Source organism: Petaurus breviceps, unplaced genomic scaffold (genome assembly GCF_028583685.1).
Source record: "Petaurus breviceps papuanus isolate PSGF00001 unplaced genomic scaffold, PetGlider_PUasm1.0 174, whole genome shotgun sequence".
Classification (NCBI taxonomy): Eukaryota; Metazoa; Chordata; class Mammalia; order Diprotodontia; family Petauridae; genus Petaurus; species Petaurus breviceps.
This window is the reverse complement of record NW_027185761.1, coordinates 74646279-74656489: the sequence shown is the minus strand read 5'-3', so window position 1 is coordinate 74656489 and position 10211 is coordinate 74646279. Positions and strand designations below refer to the sequence as shown.

Here is a 10211-nt window from a genome sequence, read left to right as displayed (position 1 = left end):
ACATGAGATCTCAGTCACACACTGAGTGGTGAAAGCATCACGCCCCACAGGGATCCCCACTTACACGTACCAAAGAAGTGGTTTCCTGCCTCTGCTTGAAGACTGCCAAGAGGAAGAGCCTCTGCTCCGGAGGCAAGCCCCTCCACACTGGGAAAGCCGTAGTTGTTACCAAGTTTGTCCTGCACCAGGGGCTGACCAGTCTTTGCAGCTCTGGTCCAGCACTCCTGGCCTGGTCCTCTGGGGCCCAGCAGAGCAGTCTGCTCCCTCCCTATGCCACAGCCCTTCAAATACTTGACCGCAGCTATCCTATCCCAAGTGACTGTTCTCTCTTCCAAGCCCCGTATTGGCAGGGCCTTCAGACAATCTTGCCATGACATGACCTCGGAGCCCTTGGCCATGATGGCTGTCCTCTTCTGGACACTCTCCAGCTTATCAAACTATGGGGCCAAGAGCTGAAGCCCAAGTCACGGAGTGAGTCCTGCACAGGGCAGAGCACAGAGAGCTTTAGCCAGCTCTGGGATGCTGGGCCTCTCTTCAGGAAGGCCCGTGCTGAACCAGCTCTCACTGTTGACTCCCAGGGGGCCTGGAGACCACCAAGCCCCGAGCTCCACCACAATCCCATCTGCTCCACCTTCCACTGAAACAAAGCTGCTTTTTATGCCCAAAGCCAGGCCTTCACATCTCCCCGAGGGCATCTTGTCTGACAAGAAGGATTCCTCCTAGGGCTGCGTGTCCTCTCTCTTGATACCAATGGGAAGCAGTGGGGCGCGGGGGGGGGGGGGCTGTGCCCAAGCCTCGGGCCTCCCCTCCGGAGACCTCCTGCCATACTGCCATTGAACCAGCCCTTGGTGCATCAGAGTCTAATTGGATCATCATCTGGGAGAGTCCCGGCTCTCCATCTCCACAGACAGCTCATCAAACACTTTGCTAAAGCACAGACAATATTCGCTTCTCCTACCAGGTTAGGAATTTGGATAAGAAATGTTTGCCATGAGCTGTTCCTGATGCAGCCATGCTGGCTCTTTGGGCAGCTGATATGCCAGCCATCTTCTGCATGACCGATTTTAGAATATTCTCACGAACTGAAGTCAAGCTGGCTTCCAGTTGACTGACACTGATCTCTTCCCTCTTCAGAAAACTGGGACGATGCTTGCCCTTGGCCAGGTTGTGTGAGCTCTCCCACTGTTCCCGGATCTTTCAGCTGTCACTGACAGCAGCTCAGGAATCCCATCTGCTGGCTTTTTCATGGCGGAAGGAAGGGGTTCATCGAGGCCTGGTGACCTGGAGGGCTCTTGGATGGTCTCGGGTTTCAGCGCGTGTTTGTTCCGTCATTTCCAGCACGAAGGTCATTCTCCTTGGCAGAGAGAAGCAGTAAAACCCAAAGCGAGTGGTTCTGGCTTCTCTCTGCCACCCATTGTCATCAGCTGTAATCCAAGGCGGCAAGTGACTGGGTATCCAAACGAGGGGCACAAAGTAGGTACTGTTGAGGAAGGTGGGGAGGGCTGGCACCAGGCAGGGCCTTAACAGAGGCTGAGGCAGGTCTTTGTCTGGGTCCGGAAGGAGAAGAAGGCTGGGGAGAGGTGGAGAATCAAGGCAAAGGCACCCCAGGGGAAGGGAGCAGAATTAAGAGAAGCCAGGGGAGGAGAAGGCTCTAGCATCATGGGAGGGAAGTCAGGCAGGCAGGAAGGAAAAGCCGAGCGAAGCTTCACCTGGCCCTGACAATCCTGGGGAGCCAGTGAAGGTTTGGGGCAGGAAAGTGGTGTAAGAGAAAACGATGTCAGGGAGCTGGGCATCTCGAGGGGAAGTCAGTGCTCTGTGGGGGGAGTGTGAACTGCTCCAACCATTTACAAGAACTGACTGGAGCTATGCCTAAAGGTTATAAAACCATGCAGAACCTCTGACCTCCCAAGGCCCCTCCCAGGTCTGACGCAAAGAGGTCAAAGAAAAATATCTTGGGGGGGGGAGGACAGGGCAATTGGGGTTAAGTGCCCAAGGTCACATGGCTAGTGAGTGTGCCAAGTGTCTGAGGCTAGATTTGAACTCAGGTCCTCCTGACTCCTGGGCCCACGCTTCATTCATGCACCACCTAGCCTCCCCTAAAGAAAATATTTTTAGGAGTTCTTTTTGTGGTGGCAAAGGGCTGGAAACTGAGGGGATGCCCATCTACTGGGCAAGGGCTGAACAAGTCATTACTACCATATGATGTAGAAATGATGATGAGATAGTTTCAGAAAGCCCTGGAAGGCCCTGGGAGAACTTACCCAAAGTGAAGTGAGCAGAACCAGGGGGACAGGACACGCGTGACATGACACAAAATGCTATCTGCTTCCAGACAGAAGGCAGGTGGAGTCTGAGGCCAGTCAGTGACATGGCCCTGCACCACTCATTCTGTGTCGACTGTTTAAGAAATAGTATTTTGTTTTTTCCAATTATGTGCAAAGCTAATTTCCAACATTCATTTCTTAAGTCAGGTTTTGAGTTCCAGATTTCTTCTCCCTCCCTCCCCTCTGCCATACCCGAGATAGCAAGAATCTGATAGAGGTCATGCGCGCACCATTCATTTTCTTAGGAAGATCTTCCCTGCGAGAGGATCTCTGCCCCAGAGAGATCAAGGAGCAGAAATGCCGACAGCAGCTCTTTTTGTGGTAGAAAAGACCTGGAGACTGAGGAGGTGCCTGTCCATTGGGGAATGGCATCCAGGTGGAGGGTGCATCGAGGTGTAGAGAGATCAATTAGAAAGCTACTGCCCCCATTCTGGCAGAAGCTGAGGAGGGTCTGCACTATGGCGGCGGTGGGAGGGGTGAGATGGGACCCGATGCAGGCATGGCAGGAAGGTCAGCACGACCAGCTCTGACAAGAGACTGTATGTGTAGGCAAAGGTGGGTGAGAAATGCAGGGTGACTATGAGCCCGGGAAACTAGAAGCATGGGGATGCCTCTAACCCTTAACAGGAAAGTGGGGAAAGTGGAGGGTGTGGGGGGCAAAGTCAAGCTGTTCTCTTTTGGACAGGCTGAGTCTCAGATGCTTATGGGACCTGTGACTGGACATATCCAAAAGACAGTGGGGAGGTGGGGAGAGGGAGGGAGAGGGACAGACAAAGGTAGAAGAAGGAGGAGGAGAGAAAAGAGAAGAGGAGAAGAGAAAGGAGAGAGGAAGAGAGGGAGACAGAGGGAGGGAGAGAAGAAGAGGAAGAGGAAGAAGAAGAAGAAGGAGGAGGAGGAAGAGGAGAAGGAGAAGGAAGAGGTGAGAGACAAAAGAGAAGAGGAGAAGAGGAAGGAGAGAGGAGAGGAGAGAGGAGAAAGGGAGAGGGAGAGACAAGAAGAAGAAGGAGAAGAGAGGAAAGGAGAGAGGAAGAGAGGGAAAGAGAGGGAGGGAGAGAGAGAGACAGAGGGAGGGAGAGAAGAAGAAAAAGAGGAAGAAGAGGAGGAAGAGGAAGAAGGAGGAGGAGAAGAGAGATAAAAGAGAAGAGGAAGCAGAGAGGAGAGGGAGGGAGGGAGAGAAGAAGAGGAAGAGAGGAGAGGAGAGAGGGGAGGGAGGGAGAGAAAGAGAGACAGACAGACAGAGACAGACAGACAGAGAGAGACAGACACAGAGAGACAGAGACAGATAGACAGACACACAGAGAGAGAGACAGAGAGAGAAAGAGAGAGAACATACAGTTATCCCCTCCACATAGTGGGGCTTAGGGCTGCACTGCCCCTATGATATGGAAAACCTGTGTAAAATTTTTTGACCCTCCCTTCACACCAGAAAAATCTGAATTACTATGGTATTAAAACATGTTGATATGATACAATACTATACATATGCTTTCTGCATTTCTGAGTTCCTCAATTTTTTTCTGTGTCATCTGCTGGCCTTCACATGTCATCTGTGACTTCTGCAAAACTCCCCCCAAATTCCCATTTCATTTCTTATGCCGACCTGTGTTTATCAAAACCGCAATGGGGAAACTCATGAGGTGGAAAGGTTAAGGGCACAGAATGACAGTTGAACCCATGGGAGCTAATAAATCATCAAGTGAGTCTGGAGGGAGAGGAAGAAGAGGCCCCGGGCCCAGTGTTGGGGGATGTCGGGTGTGGTCTGGGGGAGGACCCCGCAAAGAAAAAAGAGTCAGAGGTGCTAGAGGAGAAGCAGGAGAGGGGAGAGCGGCGTTAGAGGCCAAGAAGGGTGAGTAGGGAGAAAAGGCCACTGGGTTGGGCAATCACAAGATTAGTATCAGTTAATGATGAGGCCAAAGGTTAGAAGCCAGTGAGAAGAGGTTAATGCAGAAAATGGGGACTGCCTTCTTAAGGAGCCATGAGAGGGAGGAGAGATAGACAAGATGACCAGTCGCTGACAGGAATTGTTTTAAGGACAGAGATGACAAGGGCCTGTTTGCAGGCAATAGGGAGGGACGCAGGACATAGAAGGAGACAGACTGGAGATCAGAGAGGGGGAGGCTTATGGTAGGGCCAATCTGCTGGGAGGGATGGGAGAGGGAAGGATGGGTGGGGCATGAGCAGGGGCCATCCTCGGCAAGAAGAAGGGTCACTTCATGGGGAGATGTCTGAGTGGTGTGTGAAGGGGAGGGAAGAGAAGGGAGCGCTTGGTGAAGGCCCCCCAATTTTTGATGAATATGAAATGAGATCCATGACTAACACTATCTGAACAGGTGGATTCAGAGATGTGCTAAGGGCGGAAGGCTGGCTGGCTCCCAGTAGGGCAAAGGCGCAGGCCCTGCTGAGGCCTTCTGACCCTGCTCTTCTCCCCATGAGACTTTGTGGCTGCAAAGTCCAGAACACCAGAGTCTCCCAAGAGCCACCCAAATGTCAAGCAGGATCTGCCTGAAGAAGCAGGAACAGAGGCGGACCAAATGAGCCTTATGTTTCCTCCTTCAGGGCCCTATGCAATCACATTCTCCAGAATGGGCTTTTCTTCCCCCACATCCCCTGAATCATCTCACACGTTGGGGAAATGCTAGGGTCACTTCTCCACCTTTCAGTCCAGTATGCTCTGGGTGGAGGGAAGAAGCAGTGGCTCGCCAATGGAGAAAACCAAGTGGCTGTGACAGCCCAGGAGTATTTCCCCTGGCGCCCTTCTTCTCTACCACCTGGACAGCTTGGTCAAGGCTCTGCCTCTCCAGAGTTCCTGCTTCCGAGTTACCCTGTGACTCTGTGGAGAAAGAACTTTCACTGTCTTGGTGGACCCTGCCTGCGAATCATAACTTTAGTGCAGCCAAAGGCAGGAAACCTGAGGAGGAGAAGGGGCTTGGTGGGTCACTGAGGCATTAGGGGCAGAGCAGGTTCCACCTCAAGCTAGGAAAGCTTTGAGTGGGGTCTGGATAACAGACTGTCTGCTGTGTCAAGACTGATCTGACAACGTCCACAAAGACTCATTACACTCTGATGTTTTAACCACAACAGCCCAGCGATGGAACCAAACGTCCAGAAGCTCTCATTGTGGGCAGTGCCCCTCTGCTCGTGGCAGCAGGAGCCACACCCACAAGAGGAATCCATGGACATGGGCCCACACATGAAGGCCCACTGTCCTGGGACCAAGAACACCAGAGAAGTCGGCTCACATACAGAGCACTCTCCACCATTAAACCAGACCAGAATAAATGGGGAAACCACGGCAGCGAGATGGAAGCGTGGCTCCTGCTCATGGCATCTAAGACCCTCTGTGGCCCACGTGGTCTCCTTGCTGCCATCTCACCGGTGTTAGCAAACAAAGTGTCACAAGAAGAAGGGCAGCACGGGCTCGGCACCTGCCGCACAAGGCGACAGGATGCGTCCTGTGACGCACCAGAAGAAAATCCTCCGTAGTCACGAACATTTTCCTTCGGTCCTAGGAAACGTCATTGCGAAGGTGCCGGCCAAAGGAGAACTCGGTGATCAGAATATACAAAGGATGCTCTGGACGAAGAAGTGGAAAAGAACAAAGGCTTGTGGCCCCCTCAGGCCCCTCCTCACCTGCCATGAGCTGAGCTGAATCTGAGGAGAGGCTCCCATTCACAATATGCTGCAGTGGCAAGCACTGAATGCTGCCCATCAGTCCACAAGCCTTTATGAAACATGCACCAGGCACAAAGGAGACACGCACACACACATATACACACATGCACATTTGCTATAAAACATGTGCCAGGCACAAAGGAGACACGCACATACACGTGCACACACATGCACATTTGCTATGAAACATGCACCAGGCACAAAGGAGACACGCACACGCACATTTGCTATGAAACATGTGCCAGGCACAAAGGAGACATGTACATTCACACACACATGTGCACACACATGCACACATACACATCTGGTATGAAATATGTGCCAGGCACAAAGGGGACACACACGCATAGACGTGCACACAATGCACATTTGCTATGAAACATGCACCAGGCACAAAGGAGACACGCAATGCACACATGCACATTTGCATGCACATACATGTGCATGTCTCGAGCACACACCCTTACATACATTTGCCTACTTTGAAAGTACTAGTGAGCCTAAGGATAAAGATATGTGACTTAAAACTCTGACTAGACAGGATGCAAAAACAAGCTTCTGAAAATGCATATAAAAACACCAGAAGGGCTGAGAAAATGCTCTCGGTTAGGTAGAGCCTTTCTTCATGTTTCCAAAAAGACTTCACTCTTGGCTATAAAAACCTCGTCTCCTGCTTCTTTCCTCAGAAGCATTCTCCTGTTTCAAGGCATGGCCCCGCGGAACACTCAGAGAAGGACAAGCTGATGGGGGTTTTCGTACCTTGTTGAACTCTGGGTCCCAAGTTGCTTAAAAACTTTTCATTGCATCATGAACTTATTTCACTGAGTTTGTGATGGCGTGAGGGTTTGAGAGAGTTTGCTTCTTCCTGCCTCAGCTCAGGCAACAACTCTGTCTGTTGTGTTTCGGGGGACCATTTTAAACATGCATCTGGAGCACCGCAGAAGGCATGCCCGGCCTCCTGGGCCCTCTTGTCAGCTCCGTCAATGATCCTCTGTGTAACAGCAGCCTTGCCCCTGCTCCCGGCTGTGCCTCTCAACCTTGCCTCAGCTAAAAGAACAGAAGCCACTCTGATGCCCGCTCTCTTAGAAGAGTGTTTCACAAAGGAGAATTAAGTTTCGGTCACCCTGCCATCCTCAGCTGAAAGGGATCTCTGAGTCGGACAGCAAGAACTTGTGAAACCTGAGGGCCTAGGGACTGTTTCTGACCCACAGAATAAGGTTGTTTGAAACAAAAGCCCAGAACATGGCAAACAAAACAAAAGCCTCTTTTCTCCCAAGATTATTTTCACTTAAAACTCCCATCAGTAAATCATGGCAGCAGTTTCTTTTCTTCCGGGCATCTAGGTGGCGCTACAGCACACAGAGCTCCAGGCTTGGAATCAGGAAGACTCATCTCTGTGAGCTCTAATCCAGCCTCAGACACTTCCTAGCTGTGTGACCCTGGGCAAGTCACTTCACCCTGTCTGCCTCAGTTTCCTCATCTGTAAAATGAGCTGGAGAAGGAAATGGCGATCACCTCCAGTATCTTTGCCAAGAAAACCCCAAATGGGGTCACAGAGAGTCAGACACAACTGAACTATGATTTTTTTCCTTTTTTTTTTTGAGAGAGGAAGGCAGGGCAATTTGGGTTAAGTGACTTGCCCAAGGTCACACAGCTAGGTGTGTGTGTGTGTGTGTGTGTGTGTGTGTGTAAAGTGTCTAAGGGCGGACTTCAACTCAGGTCCTCCTAACTCCAGGGCTGGTGCTCTATTCACTGAACCACCTAGCTGCCCCTACAAATTTTTTTTTTACCATATAATATGCTATTTATATGCTTTATGATACAATCACAATACTCATTCATGTCTTTTGTTTCAGTGTAGCCTTAAATGAGGAATAGATAGAAAAGATTCACTCAAAATTATCCTATAGGTAAGAAACATAAACTGCATGGAACCCTACAGTTCCACATTTCATCAATAGTAACACCACTAGTATTAACGGAGAGAATGAATAGCAACAGCCTGCCTACTTCATTGTCAGAAACTTCATTCATCAGAGGCAGAAATAAGGCAGGGAGGTGGAAGGTGCCGCTGGGATGCTGAGGAAGGCGGTGAGGCAGTGGCTCGGAGAGTGAACACATGGTTAAGAACTAGCTAAGATGATGCCCAATGGCCTGCATTCAAGATGTGCCTGGGAAGCGGGGGGCAAGGGGAGAGAAGCAGTAGGAAGGCAAAGACATCACTTGTGCTCCAGGGAGAAGGCGCCAGCCTGGGAGACAGTGTCACCTCCCCAGCATGAAGGAGGCATCAGAAATGAATGACCACTCCCAAGGAGCTCCCACGTGGACACCAGGGCTTAGAGGAAATGCCTGATGGCAGGACATACTTCACCTCTGCAGGAGCCAGTGGGCTTCCTGAACAGGCACCCAAGCAAGGGCCTAGTGGGCGAGTCCAGTGCCTGCTGAGGGCCCCCACAGACCCTGCCATCCTGAGTAACACTTCCCGACTGAGAGACAAGGGGTCTGGGGACAAATGGTTATGAGAGGCTATGCCCCTCCCCCAGGCCTGGACAATTCTGTCCAAAGTCCCCACACGTCTGTCTTGCTTGCTCACTCTTATGGGCTATGAGAGAGGTTTTGGGGGGAGGGAGGGAGCAGGTAGTGAGAGTCATACAAATAAAAACATAGAATGAAGAAAAGACGAAGGGAACATTTCTAAGAACACAGAAAAAAGCCGAAGGACGTCCAAAAAGGGACAGACAAGGAAGCTTCAGCTGGAACTCCCCAGCTAAGTGGGATGTAGCTGAAACTTCAGCAAAGCCCAATAACCAGGGAGTCACCGTTTGGGCAGCAGCCCCTCTCTCCTGTCCTTTGCATACGGAAATGTTCATGTCTGTCAATGACTGTCAAGTTTATAACTAAAGATATTTGTGAAAACTCATTTTTATCACATCCTGTCCTATGTCGGGGAAGGGCGTCAGGGAACGAGAGAAGCCGCTCTCCCCATAACATGGTCTTGATCATCTGTCTGTTCCTGTCACACAGCACAGCTGAAGAGGAGAGCCAAGGCTTGGTCCTGGGCACTGGGAGGTGTGCCAGTGCTGGTGCTCTGGGTCCTCCCAACTTCTGTGGCAGCAATGGTGCACCTTGGGACTCCCCTCCTCGTCCCCTGTGCTCCAGGGACACCAGCTCCTGGCTCTTCCTCCATCTCTACTCCAGGCATCTTCATTGGCTGGCCCCAAGCCATCTTCTTCTCCTAGCTCTCTTCAAGTCCCAGCTATCCCACCCTCTACTAGGTGGCTCTCCCAATTCCCCTTACAGCTGGTGCCCTCCTGTCTGCAGCTCATTTGGACAGGGCTGTCTGCTCACTGTTTTCCTCCTCAGGCATGGAGCTTCTGGAGGGCAAGGGATTGCCTTTTTTGCTTTCTCTGTCTCCCCAGAGCTTGGCACAGTACCCGACAAACAGCAGGTGTTTAATAAATGCTTGCTGATTTGACATTCGTGTGCTTGGCTTATGGGAAATGTCACTGAGCTGAGACTTGAGTCAAATGTGCTATGGAATGGAGCTCAATATAGTGTTTTGTTGCCCACAAATCATGCCGACACCTATTTCTTAGCCTACCCCTAATAGATGCAGCTCAAGAACCACTTTCCTCACAAAGCTTTTGCTGAGGGCTAGACTTTTACTTCACTGAGCTTAGCACCCAGAATGGGATTAACAAGTGCCCACTACTATGAGCCAGGCACAAAAGAGACAAAATACAGTCCCTGCCCTCAAGGAGCTCCTAGTCTGAGGGGTGGGGATGGGGGGATACAAGAAGCAGATATCTACAAAGCTGCAGATGGGCTAGACAGGAACTAAGGAACTGAGTGAAGGTCCTGGAATGAAGAGGGGCTGGGGAAGGCTTCCTGTAGGAGCTGGGATTTTTGGCTAAGGAAGCCGGGGAGGCCAGCAGGCAGAGTAGAAGAAGGAGAGTGTTCCAGGCCTGGGGGGCAGCCAGGAGGCCGGTGTCACTGAACCTGAGTATGTGGTGGGGGATCCAAAGGAGAGGTCTGTGTGAGGAATTAAGTCAGAAAGTAAGGAGCTTGCCTCTAGTAAGAGCCTGGAAAGGGAGGTGGGGGCCAGTTACGAAGGGCTCCAAATGCCAGAGGATTTTGTATTTGATCCTGGAGGTCACATGGGGCTGCTGGAGGTGACTGAGGACGGGGACAGATCACTTTGGTGGCTGAGTGGAA

The 10211-nt window shown here is 51.3% G+C and overlaps 1 protein-coding gene across 1 annotated transcript in view; it reads right to left on the bottom strand.

Moving 5' to 3' along the window:
* MATCAP2 (microtubule associated tyrosine carboxypeptidase 2) overlaps positions 1–2546 on the bottom strand; it is a 19831-nt gene extending 17285 nt beyond the window's left edge. Inside the window, exons 1-2 of the mRNA XM_069084585.1 lie at positions 2517–2546; positions 90–437 (exon numbers count right to left, since the gene is read on the bottom strand). Coding sequence (XP_068940686.1) covers positions 90–437; positions 2517–2546 — 378 coding nt within the window. The remainder of the gene's footprint in view (positions 1–89; positions 438–2516) is intronic.
* Positions 2547–10211: the final 7665 nt, after the last annotated feature.